The 18136-nt window shown below is 40.3% G+C and overlaps 2 protein-coding genes across 3 annotated transcripts in view; both read right to left on the bottom strand.

The window, feature by feature from the left end:
- tut4 (terminal uridylyl transferase 4) overlaps positions 1 to 18136 on the bottom strand; it is a 162033-nt gene that overhangs the window by 18343 nt on the left and 125554 nt on the right. The window lies entirely within an intron of this gene.
- cyp2aa11 (cytochrome P450, family 2, subfamily AA, polypeptide 11) lies at positions 2822 to 14522 on the bottom strand. 2 transcript variants are annotated; one of them, XM_068216954.2, is made up of 9 exons: positions 14312 to 14522; positions 14038 to 14197; positions 10660 to 10812; positions 9708 to 9868; positions 6101 to 6274; positions 4566 to 4707; positions 4034 to 4221; positions 3824 to 3965; positions 2822 to 3750 (listed from the first exon to the last, which is right to left on the bottom strand). In XM_068216954.2, the coding sequence occupies exons 1-9, from the start codon at positions 14504 to 14506 to the stop codon at positions 3560 to 3562; spliced, it is 1506 nt and encodes a 501-aa protein (XP_068073055.2). In that variant the 5' UTR covers positions 14507 to 14522; the 3' UTR covers positions 2822 to 3559. The 2 variants fall into 2 exon arrangements, with proteins under 2 accessions (XP_068073055.2, XP_073795509.1); XM_073939408.1 differs by lacking the exons at positions 14038 to 14197; positions 14312 to 14522 and having other exon boundaries at positions 10628 to 10767.

Genomic DNA, 18136 nt, shown 5'->3' with positions numbered 1-18136 from the left:
CAAACATGATCAATGACAGATTAATCCAGCTGCTGGTTTATGAATGAGCTTAATAGGCTGAGAGATGGTTCCGCAGCCATTAAAGGTGCAGTAGGTGATTGTCTTCAGAAGCATTTTTTGTTGTGCAGGTTGAAAGTCTCTTCACAGTCTAATAGTAATGATTACAGTAAATGATTTAAATGTATTTACATGTATATTTATATTCTGGGTAAAGCATAAAACTAAAAAATCCCTTAATTCCGATAAGCAGGTCAGACTGTCTGTCAGCAAATGTAGATTCCCATAGATATGTACACTAGATGTTGCCTGGCCTATTGTTGTCTATTGGACGGAATGCGTCAATAGCGCCGCCATCTTGGTTCAGGGTAGCGCTCCTTTGAAATGAATGCGGGACCAAGGTACAGTGGAGGACTGTGGCCATCCAAAGCCAGAGATATACACATATATCTATGATCGGGAGTTTTCCTGGATGTTAGTATGTAATTTTTTTTTAATTACGAAAATTATCATTTTACATCACTTTTCTACATTGATGGATCAGTGACCGCACCGGCATTCCTGACAAAAAGCTTGTGTTTGTGTGTACAGAAATGTACTATTCACCCTCCCTGTTAAATTTGATCTAATCATGTCCTGAAACACACCTCCTCTCCTGCTTTCACTTCTCATACTGACGGAGGGAGCGATTCGTTTGTGAATGAATCCCCCGAACGACTCTTCCTAGGCTGGTTTAAGCTGGAATTTTCAGCAGGGATATAAATCCGTAATGTAGATTTAGTTTAACAACAAAACACCAGTAAATAGCGCTATTCCGCCTAACCTGTTTTATTGAGCTGAAGTTGCTTTTATATTCACATTGGGTCATTTTTGAACAATGACAGCCTTCCTTTACTGTTTACCGTGCTACTCTGAATATTCGCTCTGAAATAGCACGCAAGTGTGGCAAAGTAATACATGTAATTCCTGCACGGCGCTGGCACTAGCTAACTGGCGAATGACATGAACTAGTGGGTTGTCTGTCTGCTGTTGTGACGCGGTGCGCGTGCTCGCGATTTCAGGGGGTGCGGCTTTGAATCACAGTCCCTCCCCGCCGTCCAAAGATAATATGCTAAGCGGTTAGCATTTTGGCAGATCACCTACTGCACCTTTAAACCGGATTCAATCACATTTGCATTCACACTGTTAGAGCGATCTCACCTAATGTGCTTTTGACTACCTCTCGAAGTAGTCAAAAGTGGACTAACTCAAAACATTGCACACCCCATTCACACTTGTGCTTGGCATTGTCAACTTGTTTTCGGATTGACAAATACAGCAGAAAATAGATGGAAACTGGATAAAATAAATAAAAATTAAGGTACATAGAAAGAACTCCCTGCTGAAAAATCCAGCCTAAACCAGCCTAGGCTTGTTGGCTGGTTTTAGCTGGTCGACTAGGCTGGTTTTAGAGGGGTTTTGGCCACTTCCAGGCTGTTTTCCAGCCATTTCCAGCCTGGTCTTAGCTGGTCAGGTTGGGAGATAACCAGCTAAAACCAGCTTGACCAGCCTAGCCAAGCTGGGAGTCCAGCCAAAACCAGCTATATCCAGCTTAAACCAAGCTGGTCAAGCTGGTTTTAGCTGGATTTGGCAGGTCATTTTCCAGCCTGACCAGCTAAGACCAGGCTGGAAATAGCTGGAAACCAGCCTGGAAATGGCCAAAACCCCTCTAAAACCAGCCTGGTCGACCAGCTAAAACCAGCCAACCAGCCTAGGCTGGTTTAAGCTGGATTTTTCAGCAGGGCTGTTGTATTCATGTACAACTAAACAAATTAATATAAAATAAAACAAGTGAGATCTCTTTGGCAAGCTGCATATCTTTGCGTCACTTGACCCCTCAGCTGACTGGACAGCTTGCTGTGTTGATTTCTCGTAGACTTTGTAGCTTACGTAAATAGTGTTGCTCTCTTGCTGCAGCAGGAGAAATGCATTGAGCTGATGTAGACTTGAGATGAACAGATGGGAGTTCTGTCTCCTTTTCTTTTTTACAGAGCTGAAAAAGGTGACATCCAGATATACACTCACCAGCCACTTTATTAGGTACACCTTACTAAAACTTGGTTGGTCCCCCGTTCAGAACTGCCTTAATCCTTCGTGGCATAGATTCAACAAGCTACTGGAAATATTCCTTAGAGATTTTGCTCCATATTGACATGATAGCATCACGCAGTTGCTCCAGATTTGTCGGCTGCACATCCATGTTGTGAATCTCCCATTCCACCACATCCCAAAGGTGCTCTATTGGATTGAGATCTGGTGATTGTGGACTCATTGTTAAATTATGACATGGCGTATGGCATATCCTGCTGGAAGTAGCCATCAGATCATGGGTACTCTGTGGTCATAAAGTGATGGACATGGTCAGCACCTATGACACCCCTACCTAACAGCACAATCCACATCAGCTTTGAGGGACTAAAATAGTTTTTAAAACAGAACATTACTTGTCTAAAAGAAATACTTCAGCAATGGTGTAGTCCTAAAACTAAAATCTCCTACACACCGGGACGCTTTTCGTGTACATTTATCGTCAGTGTTTTACGAGACGTTTTTCCACATTCAAACCCAAGGATTTGATAAAGTTTTGATTTTACGGCTGTGTCTCGTGTGCACATGAACAAAGGCAGATCTGCATGAACATGAACAGTTGTACAAATCTACATTTGTTGACCGACAGTTTGGGCTACATATCAGAATTAAGGGAATTTTCAGCCTGACAATATTTAATTGGATGAACATTTTTTAGTTTTATGCCTCACCCAGAATATAAAAACACATATAAATACATTTAGATCATTTACTTTAATCAGTACTATTGGAATATGAAGAAACTTTCAACCCATCACCTACTGCACCTTCAATTGAGTGGTGTGATTCGGTACAGTACAGCAGGCGTTCCCAAACTTTTCAGCTCGCGACCCCCAAAATAACAATGCCGGTGACTCGCAACCCCTAATATCCTCTTAGGTGGTTATAAATACAGAAACCTTGCATGCAATGGTGCTCACACACCAATAGACCCAAGTCTGTTCTTCATTTCATTTTTTTAATGCATGTTAGTGCTGCAAATGTGCCAAAAAGTTTAACCTGGTGTTATAAAGTCAATCTGCTGCATCTGATGCTGATGCTGTGTCTTTAATATAATGTAATTACCTCAGGGGTTGCAATCCAACAGAACATTGTAACTATGAGCTACTATAGTAACTTTGTATTATATAGTAACTATAAACAATTATTTTTTTTCTCTTCAGTAGGATATGAATAAAATATGTTAATTCTTATGGTTTAATAAAAATAAATAGATTTTGGAAATCACCAAGCAACCCCCCTTCATTGTCCCGTGACCCCTCGGGGGGTCCCAACCCCCACTTTGAGAACTACTGTAGTACAGTATGCATTTACAGTTTCCACAGCGAAAGGTGCCAGAATAGCAAACCATACCACTTTTTTTAACCTTTAAATTGCATACAAACATGTTTACATCTTTGGAAACACTCGTAAATTTTAAGTCGGACACTGGTGGTCAGTGTTCTGAATCTCTGCTATTGCAGATGATGTTGAATGGTTCAGGAGAGCGAATCACACTGAGAATCCTATTCATATCTGGCCACTTCTCTCCAGTTGGCCAGGAGAAACGAATCCGCTGAAGGAGAGAAGTGACGAAGAGGAAGAGCTCAGTCTTAGCCAGAGTCTCACCAAGACAGGCCCTTGGACCTGGAGCAAAAGAGAAATCAAAGTCAGAGTCACTCAATTTCTACCTGGTTTGTCATTGTTCCAAGTGGCTCACCCAAGGAGAAAGGAAGAAAAGCCTCCGGTTTGAAGAAATGTCCCTTATCATCTAAGAAATTCTCTGGGTTAAAAGTGTCTGGATGCTTCCAGTGCTCTTTGTTAGCCAAAATACCCATCAAGTTAATCAATATCTGAGTTCCCTAGAGAGACAACATTTATTAGTTCATTTCATTCCCATACAAACATAACATACAAGATCATTCAGCACCTGAGGAATGTCATATCCTCTTAGTTTTATTGGTTTAGTTGTTTGATGAGGCACTCCAGAAGGTGCGACGTTTGCACAACGTTGAATCTCATGAACAGTGGCGAGTGTGTATGGTAGTTGGTCACGGTCATCCATAATGGGAAAGCGGTCAAAACCCAGAACCTGAACAATCTCATCATGACATCGCTCTGGAAGGATACAAAAGCTGGAGTTAATGATGGAATACCACTGTAAGTATGCCACTGGAAAGTTGACTTCCTGCAGAATTTATACCTTCTGGTGGCTTCAAAACTTTGGTACAATAGTAATCAGTTGCTTATTGTTACTCTTTACCTGAATAATTCATTTAATGGACAAACTTTTTTTGGTAATCTTCAAAGTCCTGAGCATTTGCTTCTGTGTTCGGACTGGCTTCTTTTCTGTAGATGTCAGTTTGACGGTGTCAGCCACAATGTTCTTAGCCACACCCATTTTACTATTAGTTGGCTAAGAGTGAATGATGCACAAAAAGAATACTGTCAGTGTTAATTACCTTGTACATCTGGGTTCTGAGTCAAGTAGAGGAGTCCCCATCTGATGGTGGTCGCTGTAGTGTCAGTTCCAGCGAAAAATAAATCACCCACTGACATAACCATGTTATCCTCGTGAAAAGTGGAGTCCTGAGTGGACTTTTGCTGTTCCAGTAAAAACAGAAATATTTACCCATGCTTATCTACTTCATTAGCAGAATACATTGATTCTTGTTAATACTGTATTCCTAGCAGGGATCAGAACCGAAATTATTAGCAATTTTATTTGTTTTTTATTTTATTTATTTGTTTTTGATTTATTTGTTTTAAGTTACCACAGTTACTTTTACTTGACAGAATCAGTCACATTCACAATAGAGATGGGCGATACCACAATTTTTAAATTCGATACGATACCGATACTTTTTGCTAAAAATTTTACGATACCGATATCGATACCACTAATTATTTAGAATGTTAATGTAATTTTTCTAAAAAATGTTAACAATAAAAAAATCATTACATGTAAATATACATACACGCACACACAACCATATTGCATATATACATTGCATAAACATGCATACTGTATATACACACTGCACAGATACACACACACTTTTATTTATTCACCTCATGGTAACGAGAGAGAAAGAGAGAGAGCTGATTTATTATACTGATATATTATTTAATTAATTTATTTTTTTATTATTATTATACTATATATTATAATACTATACTTTTATTTGCTGTGTTTACTATGTTTATGGTGTGTGTGTGTGTGTGTGTGTGTGTGTGTGTGTGTGTGTGTGTGTGTGTGTGTGCGTGTGTGTGTGTGTGTTTGTGTGCGTGTTCTTTTAATGTAAACTTTATAAATGCTTTGGCAAAACATGAATTTAGAATTAAATTTGAATTCAATTGAATTAAAAAGAGAAAGAGAGAGAAAGAAAATAAGAGAGAGAGGTTTGCCTCCTTTAAAACTCTCCTATAATGTCTTTTGTCAGACAGAGGGAGTGTGAGCAGAGGAACACTGGGCATCTTGTTTTTGTTCCGCTTATAAGTTTCAGGGTGTGTTGTCTGAGTTTATAAAGGCTGCTTGAATTGTTGCTGTGTATGACTTTCTTATCACAAATATTGCTCGTGCAAGCTTTTTCAGCTAATGAGCACGACAACATGCTGAGTTACCTTTCTGCCATCATGTCATTCCATAATGCAGAAGTGTGTGACTTGCGTGTGTGTGTTGAGTGCATAAGTTATCTGAAAGGCATATGATCGCTCATGTGACGTTCCGCCACAGATTGATTGGTGTCACATCTTGTATACAAAGCGTCACTGACAATCCTGTCCACAGCGCTAAAACATTTAGTTATGCAGAAATTATTAAAACATAGTCGAAATATCGATAATTTAAAAAAAAATTGATACCAAATTAGAAGCTTCTAAGTATCGATATATCGATACTCGAGCATCAATGTGCACATCCGTAGTTCACAAGCAGTAACAACCATCAAAGAGTGTATTCTACATTTTCTTAAGTGGTAAATCAAGGTGGTCTCACTTTCTCCATCTCCAGCAGGTAGGCATCAATGAAATCTCGTGGACTGTCTGGATCCAGAGTTTCTCTGTGTGCTTTGACTGATTCCCTGATGAAAGACTTAAATTCTTCTCCATTCTGATATATTTTCTGATGTGGCCCTGGCAAATTTTTGATGATAGGAACCAAATTAACCATCTGGAAAAGAAAAAAAGAGAGGAGGGAGCAGTCAGAAAACTAGTCAGTATGTGTCTCACACATTGCAACTCATCTTCTTCCCAGATCAGAGATGATTAGGTTGTTGATTGTGGTCTGTGGAATGTTGGTCCACTCCTCCTCTTCAGTAACTAATGCCAAGTTTAGGATATTGGCTATTGGCTAGGATATTGGAAAGGATAGGGTATTGGCTGGAACATGAACAGGCTATTGTATACTCTGATCCAGAGCATGCTCAATGGGTGACATGTCCAGCGAGTATGCTGGTCATTAGATTAGATTCGATTCAACTTTATTGTCATTACACATGTACAAGTACAAGGCAACGAAATGCAGTTTAGGTCTGACCAGCAGTGCAATAGCCGCAAGTGCAGGATAGAGGTATAGGTTATAAAGTGCTATTATGAAAAGACTATGGTGGTTAGTGATGGGTCTTTCATGAACGATTCGTTCATTTTGAACGAATCTTCAATATGACTCGGGAACTACGAGTCCTCTCAGGGAGTGATTCATTCATCTGGTTGTGCGCATATTTGTGCAGGTAGTATCGTTAATATCAAGTCTTTATTACATTGGCAGAAGCCAATCATATGCGTTTAGAGCCGGAAAAAGAACTGATCTGTTTACCTCTCGAGTCCTCTATCGGGTCTGAGTCACTTGTTCATCACGGGCCAATTATATGCGTTAAGAGCCGGAAAAAGAATTGATCCGTTCATCTCTCGAGTCCTCTATCGGGTCTGAGTCACTCGTTCATCACGAGCCAATCATACGCGTTTAGAGTCAGAAAAAGAATTGATCCGTTCATCTCTCGAGTCCTCTATCGGGTCTGAGTCACTCGTTCCTCATGGGCCAATCATACGCATTTAGAGCCGGAAAAAGAATTGAACCGTTCATCTCTCAAGTCCTCGGGTTTGAGTCATTCTGTCACGTGATGAACGAACGATCATGACTCCTATCGGCTTAGACAGTGCATTGATTAAGATTATATGTGACTGTCAGTGTAACGTGAATGAATCCCTGACATTTGAAGACATGAAGAGGTGAGCTGAGCAAAGAGACAACAATACCTTCATAGACAAAAGAACAGGTAAACATTGAATGATTATTTTCTCCTTATAGTATTCTAGTTATGACATGGTACTAGTCTCTGACAATCTTGAATTTGAAGATGTTTTCGTCAGTGGTTATGAATGGATGTACCATCAAATTCTCTGAAATGCCTTTGGAGATGTTTGTTGCTAGAAAAATTACTATTCAATTCACATTCCACCAATCAGCTCGACAATTACATGCTCCCTCAAAACTTGCAAAATCTGTAGGATTGTGCTGTGTTGTAAAACCGCACGTTTCAGAAAGGCCATTTACTGTGGCCAGCCTAAGTCTTATTTGTGCAATAATCATAAGGTGTAATCAGCATTGTGATATATCACACCAGTGAGAAGGATGGATTATCTCAGCAAAGACAAAGTCCTGACTAGTGCTTTAGACAAATTGTGTGGACAACATTTTAGAGAAATTGACATTTTTTGTATGTAGAAAAACTTTTAGATTTTTCAAGAATTCACACTTAGCTGATGATTGATTATAAAGCTTGTTTAGCATGCTGTCCTGGGAGAGAGCCCTGACCTCATAAGATCCTCAAGCCCAGGGCTCCCTCCTGTTGCAGGGTGAGAGGGGAGTTTGAGCTCAGGTAGATCTCGAAACTCCCCTGCTGTAGTAACTAATGAACAGATAGTGATTGCTCTTAAGAAATAGCTACTTACTAGCAGCATGCCTATGGTACAGATTTGGATTAGTCAATTAACTTAAGTTGCATGTTTTAGGACGGTGGGAAGAAGCTGTGGGACCTGGGGGAAACCCACGTGAATACAGGGAAAACGTGTAAACTCCGCACAGAAACCTTAGGACTAGAACCAGTGATGTTCTTGCTGTGAGGCAACAGTGCTAACCCCTGGGCCACCGTGCCACCCATCTAGGAAAGAAGGAGGAGTATGGGGGATTCTTCAAAATGAAGATGGATGTGATATGGAACCCAGGGTATTTATAGTGGCTCATAGATATATACACTAGATGTCGCCTGGCCTATTGTTGACTATTGGACGGAATGCGTCAATAGCGCCGCCATCTTGCTACAGGGTAGCGCTCCTTTGAAATGAATGCGGGACCAAGGTACAGTGGAGGACTGTGACCATGCAAAGCCAGAGATATACACATATACACATATATCTGTGATCGGGAGTTTTCCTGGATGTTAGTATGTAATTTTTATTTTCTAATTACGAAAATTATAATTTTACATCACTTTTCTACATTGATGGATCAGTGATCGCACGGGCATTCCTGACAAAAAGCTTGTGTTTGTGTGTACAGAAATGTACTATTCACCCTCCCTATTAAATTTGATCGAATCATGTCCTGAAACACACCTCCTCTCCTGCTTTCACTTCTCATACTGACGGAGGGAGCGATTCGTTTGTGAATGAATACCACGAACGACTCTTTCACTAACGTTAGGCGACAATAATACAAGTTTCTGGCAGCGCAGCATCTCGTTGTCATATTTCTTTTGCATTGTTTGCTGATTTTATTCAACAAAACTAGCATAAGCCGAGTGTTTAGTGTGAGTTGGAGCTGCTTTGCCGTATGGTGAATGCAGTAAGTGACTGTTATCATCAACAACGTTACCTGATTAGCACAAAAGTTCAGAACATACAAAAACAGAAAAAAAATCAATATTACCTATGAAATGTTCTGCCTTTGTGCTTTGTTTTCTTTGTTTGCTCGTTACTACACCCGTAGACAGCGCTAAAGTCCCGCATCTTCACGTAATAACACTGTCTTGACTAGTGCGGTTGAATGACATTTGTCCTGGGAGCACTGTACCAATGTGGCGGCGCTATTGACGCATGCTCAGGGTCCCTATGCGATATCTAGTGTGTATATCTATGATAGTGGCTTAGGAAACGTCTGATTGGTGAATCATGAATTGGCTAATGCATGACCAGCTGTGTTCCATCATAAGCATGTGATCCTCTCGAAATTAGTTTATAAATAAACTTCACTGTGAGTTCAGTGTTGCATTCTTATTAGTAATCCTATGTACCTTTTAGTAGTTATTTTGCGATCTTTAAAATGTTTCCACTCTATTTGCACTTGATATCTAGTCAGAAACTGAAGGTCCTCTAGGAAAGTTCAGCCAAATTTTAAGAAATACTGGCAGATAACATAGCACTCTGTTCACATTCTGTGTTAACATGCTTTAAAGTAGGAAAGTAATACATTTTTAATGCAGCACTTCATTCACTTTTCATTTCATTTGAGTCAAGATCAACTATGCTGGAAGGTAGAATCATGGTATCAGATTCGGACATCTTGTAAAAATATACTTAGAAGTATTCTTGGCACTGTTCCATACCTGTCCAGCAAATGACCCTGCCAGATCGAGGTTTTCTTTTATGATTTCCAGAAGATACGTGAAGCTCTTGTTATCATAGTCGAATCGATCTCCAAACACGATGGAGCAGATAATGTTGGCAGCAGCGTTGTGTATTGCGTGTTGGGGGTTGAACGGTTTGCCTGTAACAAAGAAGATCATTAGTCAGAGTTTGACACTTAATCCTGAATAGATTAAATCTTGCCAAATCAAATGAATAATTATGGCATGACAGCTAACTTTAAATAACACCCGAAAAGATATTCAGAGACAAAGGGCCTACTCACACTATGCTATCCGAACCGTGCCCAGGCCCGTTTCCCAGATCGTTTAAGAAGAGTGAGTGCGCTGAATCGGGCTCAAGCACAGTTTACTTGGCCGGCCCTGGCCCGGTTGGCGCGGTACGCTTGTGTGTGAGTGCAAAACGTGCCAAAGCCCGAAACTGAAAGCGAGACGTGAGTTTTAAGGGGCTGTTTCATATTGATTTATTAATCAGTTTTACTGTTCAGTGAACGCAAACTGCCGTAGTTTATTAAAGACGTGAAATCCTCACTGCACGACAGCTGCGCGGCTTCAGCAGACCTCCTCATTCCTGCAGCACGAGAGCTTTATGATTGTTTATGAGCGCCAAAAGTCGCGAATCTGTTCAGCGAAATATCTGACTACGTGTCACCGCATCCCTAAGGACTGTTTGGCGAAATATTCGACGGCATATCAAACGACTGAAACGATATAACTAGAGAAATCTCCACTGTGCTGCTGAGTGAGAGAGCGCTTCTCACTGAACAGCGCAGCAGCGATGACGTAAGCGTGCCGAGGCCCATTTGATGTGTGAGTGCGGGCCGTCGGGGGAGATGGGAGGGGGGACAAGCGTGCTTTGGCCCGGTTCGAAGCAACTGTACCTAGTGTGAGTACGGCCTAAATCCTTAATAACCTTCCACTCTGAGCAATTCACAAATCAGGTAACCGCTTTCCTCCGTCACACGTTCCTCCACAGACTTCTTTCCCAGACCAAAGTTTCTGAGTGTGTGCAGAGCAAACCGTCTCTGCTGCCTCCATGAGTGACCATCCATGGCCATTATGATACCTGATGAAGAGAGAAGAAACCTTCATAATTATACACAAACAAGTTGAACAAAAACATATCATAAACATCTGTATAGACCAATCGGCTTTACACATCATGACAAAGATGATTTACTCAACCTTGGCCACTACAGAGCTCAATATTCCTCAAGTACCTTTGCTACTAACAATCTTGCAAAAATCAAGTGCTTTTTGTATGCAGTGGTCCCTCGTTAATCACGGGAGTGAAGTTCTAAGAATAGCCTGCAATAGGTGAAATCCACAAAGTGGAAAATTATATTTTATTATTTAACTTATTTACAATTATTACAGATGTTTTAAGGTTGTAAAACCGAATGTAACAAACCAAAGATTCAATTATTCTGTAATGGCGCCCTACGTCCGCGCAACTTCTACACTACTTTCCGGAAGTCCAACTTTTTGTGCGATGGTTAGCAGCTTTCGTTGACTTTTGGGTGCTACTGCAGATGCGTTTGAGGGTGCAGAACGTCTTGTAGAAATTGTGGGGTTTGTTGTGGAGAAAACTCCATGGAGGACATTGATTGACAATGGTCTGAAGCCAATCAGGGGTCCGTTTTTCGTACGTGGATTACACAGTTAGCTGGATTTGGATATTGACGATTTGACACGATACAGGATCGTTTCGTTCTTCAAAGCTGATCCGAGAGTTGTTGTCATAGCAACAGTTCTGCTAGGTCAAACCTGATCGGGAGCAGGTTCAATTCATATAAACGGGATTAGATCGGCTCAGTTCAAGCAAAGATAATACAGAAAGTATGTTCCGAATTCTGATATTTTCTTACAGTAGTAGTTATATACACTTGGGAAAATGGTAAATATTTTTAACTATATATATAAAGTTATAGTTATTAATAAAATAAATAGAGTTATACATATTAATAAAACTTATGCAATCTGCACCCTCGAAATGAAAGTACAAAGACTGCCACCTGGTGGTGCAAAGAGAAAACTTATTGATATGAACTTTTTAGATCGCTTAGTACAAATTGTGTATAATAGAAATGCACAATATGTGACTTTTTTTAAAAGCAATAATACATTTATGCAGTCATAAACATGTTTTGACAGTTAATATGCCGGTGATTTGATGCTTCACAAAAGTTGCAGACGCCTTTACCAATATCAAAATGCTTTTGTAAACATCCAGTTATTCTTTACACCGATTAAAAACGGCTACTATAATAAAGAAAATCTTTTCTAAATGTAGAACTAAATACACTAATATGCATTGAAATACATGATGAATACACTTGACACATTAAAGTGTAAAGCCTGCAGCTCAAAACAAATGTGGAAGGTTATTGCGTGTCATATTTAACAAACTGTTTACTGCTAATTTGATGTAATTTTGCTCACATGGATAATTGAATATTAATCAGATGATGTCATTACGCTGATGTGCCGTCAGCCAATCGTTGCATTGCTGATCATGATTTCGAGGATCGATAGATCTGCCCTTCACAACAAACGCAGCGATCTCAGATCAGTTTATCCAGACATTCTAATCTGATTCGCGAACTTGTTTGAAGAACCAAATTAGCCAGAGATCAGTTATCAAGATGAAAAGATCCAGGATCTGCCAAATCATCTTAGATCATTTTTAGCGAGGTACAAAGAACGGACCCCTGGATGTAGAACATAATGCACTAACCTGGAAGCAGAACACAACGGCTCTAAAAAATGCATGTCAAATTGCACAAAAAAAATAATCGGCGAAACTGCGAAGCCACGAAAGGTGAACCACGTTATAGCGAGAGACCACCGTACTGGCTTTTGGATAAGCTCTCTTAAGATGCACAGATAACAGTTCAAGACAGTTCTGGAGGTAATAATAATACTGAACCACTGTGATGACAGACTTTGGCTAAGGGATTTCAGAATGGCCAAAACAACATAAACATTTCAGATGATTTACAAAATTACAATTTAGCTGGCAGCTAGCTCTCTGCAACTCTCACATGGTCGCCCACTGAAGCTAAGTAGGGCTGCGCCCGGTCAGTACCTGGATGGAAGACCACATTGGTAAGCAGAGGACACCCAAGTGAGCGTCATCTTTCGTTTGACACTTTAAACCAAGGTTCAAACTCTCTGTGGACGTTAAAAATCCTAGACATCCTGGCCAAATTTTTCCACTGGCTTCCTTACCCTCCCCATATCATAATTGGCTTCATCACTCTGTCTCCTCTCCACCAATCAGCCTGTTTGTGGTGTGCGTTTTGGTGCAAAATGGCTGCCATCGCATCATCCAGGTGAATTCTGCACACTGGTGGTGGATGAGGACATTCCCCCTATGTGTAATGCGCTTTGAGTGCCCAGAAAAGGGCTATATAAATATAATAAATAATAAAAATATGGTCGGTCAACTTGTTTTGTCCATCCATTTTGCCCCAGTTCCAACATTTAAGCAGATTAATATAGTGCTTTATAAATTGGCTATGTGTGGTGTATATTAAAATATAATCACATGACTTTTTTGATGTAAATGCTAGAATTTAGGCAGTAAATCTGTTTCCATTATGCACTGTATCATTTTTTTCTTATAGGACAAAAGGTTGATCCTCTGCTGTGTATATAAGCTTTTATTTATTTATTTATTTATTTATTTATTTTTGAGCATCTTGAGATTACCATTCTGCATTTTCTATGATAATTAGATGGATGGGTAGCTTGTAATACCAGTAAACTGCTTTAAATTAACCAGAATAGCTTTACTGGTGAGTTCAATAGCAGAATTCCAGCAACTCGAGTCTTAGCTTTCCTGATCCCATTTCCTCTTTAACCACTTTCACTACCTGTCTAATATAGTGTGCTGATAAAGTAAAGACAAAAATGCCAAAGAAATACACCTTTGAAATGAAAAGGTAAAGGGTCTGTGAATGATCTCTCTGTGACAGGGGTGTGAAACTCAATTCCTGGAGGGCCGAAGCCCTGCACAGTTTAGTTCCAACCCTGCTCCAACACACTTACCTGTAGGTTTCAAACAAGCCTGAAGGACTCAATTAGTTTGATCAGGTGTGTTTAATTAGGGTTGGAACTAAACTGTGCAGAGCTGCGGCCCTTTTGGAACTGAGTTTGACACCTGTGCTCTATGGCAATTTACTATATTTTTCAAAAAAAAGTTAGTGTAAAAGGCGGTTCTTGGAGAACCATTAGTTATGGCCTGCAATAGCAACTTTGCAGTTTCACAGCATAATGCATTACTGACCGTATCCCTGATTGACCCAGGTTAAAACAGGTACTGGTGGCCTTCCAGAGAAAGATGAACCATTCTGGACGAAGGCTTCCTTCATGAGCTGAAGTGCGTTAAGAATTATCGCCGGCTTTCTCCCAAGATACACAGTAGTCATCTCTCCATACTGAGATAACTGATCAGAGAAGATTGCACGGCATTACTATAAAGCCAATGTGGTTAAGACATGGTCTTACTTGTGAATGAAGTCAAGATAGCATACAACAGCATAACATGAGATAAGACTTACTGATCTTATGAAGCCCATTGGGTTCTTCAAGAAATGAGGTATAGTTCCCACAAAAGGCAGAGGTGTGGGACCAGGTGGATATCGACCTTTGTAAATACGAATCCTGCAGATTTCAAACAGAGCCAGACAAAATAAGCCTAGAAACAGACTCAAGCCCACAGAGGACAAGTCTAACTTCAGGAGTCCCACTAACATGATGACAGACAAATGCAAACACAAGAGCAAGAAATGGAGCTTTATAACAGCAGAAGAGGAAGAGGGAGGAGACAAAGATCGAGAGAAGAGGGAGACTACAGAATTGCATAGAATACAATAAACACAAAAAGCATTCAAGCATAGTGTTTCTCAAAATAAGAATGAAGATAACTATGCTGATAATATTATCCAAGTAACAAATGCAGTGAATGTTCAAATTTTGGTTTAAGATTTAATTTGTACTTCATATTTACAAAAGTTTGTAATCATATTGCACAAAAAGACATTGTGCTCTGGCTGTTTGGATGCAGTTAAATGTGTAGCAGAAAATATCATACTCACATCAGCAAACTTGTAACACTGAAATCAGAATTAGCCATAAAATCATGTCCTACATGTAAAAGCAGGTTGAGCATTGAACAAATAATCGAAACTCGTCTCAGATTTAAAGAGGAATCACAAGTGTGTCTGCTAAAGTTGACCAGTTCACTGTCTGACAAGCTGCTCAACAAATGTTAATCAAGATTAGGTTAAGCTTGTTATTTACTGATGAATGTTAAGTCACTGCAGGTCTATCAGTCCGAATTCTCATAAACATGTTAGTGTTGAACTGATGGACCATGCATTGGTCTTTGCATAAGATGCAATCTTCTTGAAATCACATATTTTCCTTGCTGGCTGTGAAACGTTAATCTCTTTGACCTCCCTTTTATCTGGACAATCTGAGGGTTTCAGTCATTTTGCAAGGACTCCTCCACCTAGCAAAAACTAGGCAAACTGGAAAGTTTGGTTGCCAGTTAAATAGAGTTTGTTCAACAGAGTGTGTTCAGAATCTGAACATACCAGTGTAGCAGAATTTCATCAATAACTGAGAGAAACTTTAAAGTGATGTCTAATTTTGACCAGGGTTGGATTTCCAATGTACTCACCAGCCACTTATTAGGTACACCAACTGTTTGTTAATGCAAATTTTTAATCAGCCAATCACATGGCAGCATGTAGACATGGTCAAGACAATCTGCCGCAGTTCAAACAGAACATTAGAATGGAAAAGAAAGCTGATTTAAGTGACTTTGAACTTGGCATGGTTGTTGGTGCAAGACGGGCTGGTCGGAGTATTTTAGAAACTGCTGATCTACTGGGATTTTCATGCACAGCCATCTCTATAGAGTTCATGCAGAGAATAGGCTGAAAAAGAGAACATATCCAGTGAGCGGCAGTTCTGTGGGTGTAAATGCCTTGTTGATGCCAGAGGTCAGAGGAGAATGGCCAGACTGGTTCCAGCTGATAGAAAGGCAACAGTGACTTAAATAACCAATGTTGCCTGGTCTGATGAGCCTCGGATGGTAGGGTCAGAATTTGGCACCAACAAATTGAAAGCATAGATCCATCCTGCCTTGTATCAATGGTTTAGATTGGTGGTGGTGGTGTAATGGTGTGGGGGATATTTTCTTGGCACACTTTGGGCCCATTAGAACCAATTGAGCATTGTGTCAACGTCATGGGCTACTTAAGTATTGTTGCTGACCATCTCCATCCCTTTATGTCTCCATCTTCTGATGGCTACTTCCAGCAGGATAACGCATGTCAAAGTGCAAATCATCTCAGACTGGTTTCTTGAACATGACAATGAGTTCACTGTACTCAAATGGCCTCCACAGTCACCAGATCTGAATCCAATAGAGCACCTTTGGGATGTGGTGGAGCGGGAGATTCGCATCATGGATGTGCATCCGACAAATGTGCTGCAACTGTGTGATGCTATCCCATCAGTATGGAACAAAAACTCTGAGGAATATTTCCAGTACCTTGTTGAATCTATGCCATGAAGGATTAAGGCAGCTCTGAAGGCAAATGGGGGTCCAACCCGGGTAATAGTAATGTGTACTTAATATAGTGGCCGGTAAATTTGCAGCAGTAGATTAAATTGTTAAACGTAAGAAAATCTATCACCCAAATGTAGGTGGACTCCAGCATCAGGATTGGCTCTTTCGTGATTCTAACAAGCAGATACATCAAATAGGACAGACTCTTGATGGAGGCATCCAGCATTACTGCAGTCAAAATGAAAACAAACACCAAAATGTCAGCTTTCAAGAAGGTGGAGTGCTCATGTTGCATAGATGACCACGGGCACAGTTGTGTTGACAGCTTGCAGGAATGCAGTGATTTATGATCCACCTTTGGCCCAATTTAAACTTAAGTGTAAAGCTAACAAGACATTTAGCACTTACTCATGCCTGCCCAACAAGTGACCACACCTGAGTGAGATTCTACTTCAGGATTCCGAGAAGATATGCAAAGTGTATATTATCATGATTAAATCTATCCCCAAACACAATGAAGCAGAAGATAATGTCAGAAAGGTGTTCTGTGCTGCATGTTGGGGCTCAAACAGCTTGCCTTTAACAAAGAAATCAATGAGTTCAGGCAGGGGTGCTCAGCCCTGTTCATGGAGATCTACCTTACTACAGAGTTCAGCTCCAACCCTTATCAAACACAACTAAACTAATGATTAGTGATGGGTCGTTCATGAACGATTCGTTCTTTTTGAACGAATCTTCAATATGACTCGGGAACTACGAGTCCTCTCAGGGAGTGATTCGTTCATCCGCGTGTGCGCACATTTGTGCAGGTAGTATGGTTAATTTCAAGTCTTCATCACATTGGCAGAAGCCAATCATACGCGTTTAGAGCCGGAAAAAGAATTGATCCGCTCACCTCTCGAGTCCTCTATCGGGTCTGAGTCACTTGTTCCTCACAGGCCAATCATACGCGTTTAGAGCCGGAAAAAGAATTGAACCGTTCATTTCTCGAGTCCTCGGGTTTGAGTCATTCTGTCACGTGATGAACGAACGATCATGGCTCCTATCGGCTTAGACTGTGCATTGATTAAGATTATATGTGACTGTCAGTGTAACGTGAATGAATCCCTGACATTTGAAGACATGAAGAGGTGAGCTGAGCAAAGAGAGAACAATACCTTCATAGACAAAAGAGCAGGTAAACACTGAATGATTATTTTCTCCTTCTTATATTCTACTTATGACTTATTTGTCGTGTGATCAACCTTTTGGGCTAGTTGTAGATGTGTTTGGAAGCAATTCGTAACATTTTAATAATATTTTGGCAAATTGAACCAAATTAACGAAATTACTTGAAAAAAGATTCGTTCATCTTGATGAACGAGACTCAAAGATCCGAGTCAGTAAAATGATCCGAACTTCCCATCACTACTAATGATCAAGGTTGCAGCAGGAAGGTAGATGTCCAGGAACAAGGTTGAATCAGCCTGATCTCCAGAGGAAACGCAAGTATTTTGCGTTTTGTCAGTTTAGTGGCTAATTTGTACAAGTTCAGTCGTACGAAAATGTATGATTTTAAAAAGGAGGCGTGGCACCTAACCCCACCCCTAACCGTCATTGGGTGATAAGCAAATCGTACTAAATTGTACAAATTAGATCGTACAAATTCATACAAATTAGCCACTAAACCAAAAAGTTAAAAATTGTCGTGAGATTGTGTTGGGATAAACACCCCAGAGATAAGCCTCACTCACACAATGCAATATTATGTCAAGTCAGACTGCATAAACATGGCTCCCATTTCACACTGTAAGAACTCAGCTGT

Source organism: Danio rerio, chromosome 23, assembly GCF_049306965.1.
Source record: "Danio rerio strain Tuebingen ecotype United States chromosome 23, GRCz12tu, whole genome shotgun sequence".
Lineage (NCBI taxonomy): Eukaryota > Metazoa > Chordata > Actinopteri > Cypriniformes > Danionidae > Danio > Danio rerio.
This window is presented reverse-complemented; position numbering and strand designations above follow the sequence as displayed.

Bases quoted from the DNA above. Each gene is read 5' to 3' on its own strand.
- cyp2aa11 (XM_068216954.2), bottom strand. From the start codon at position 14,506: ATGTTAGTGGGACTCCTGAAGTTAGACTTGTCCTCTGTGGGCTTGAGT. The intron at 10,813-14,037 runs GTCAGTAATGCA...TCTCTTCATCAG, and splicing joins CTGGGTCAATCAGGGATACG to GTATCATAATGGCCATGGAT. The intron at 6,275-9,707 runs GTATGGAACAGT...TTTCTTTTCCAG, and splicing joins CAGGGTCATTTGCTGGACAG to ATGGTTAATTTGGTTCCTAT.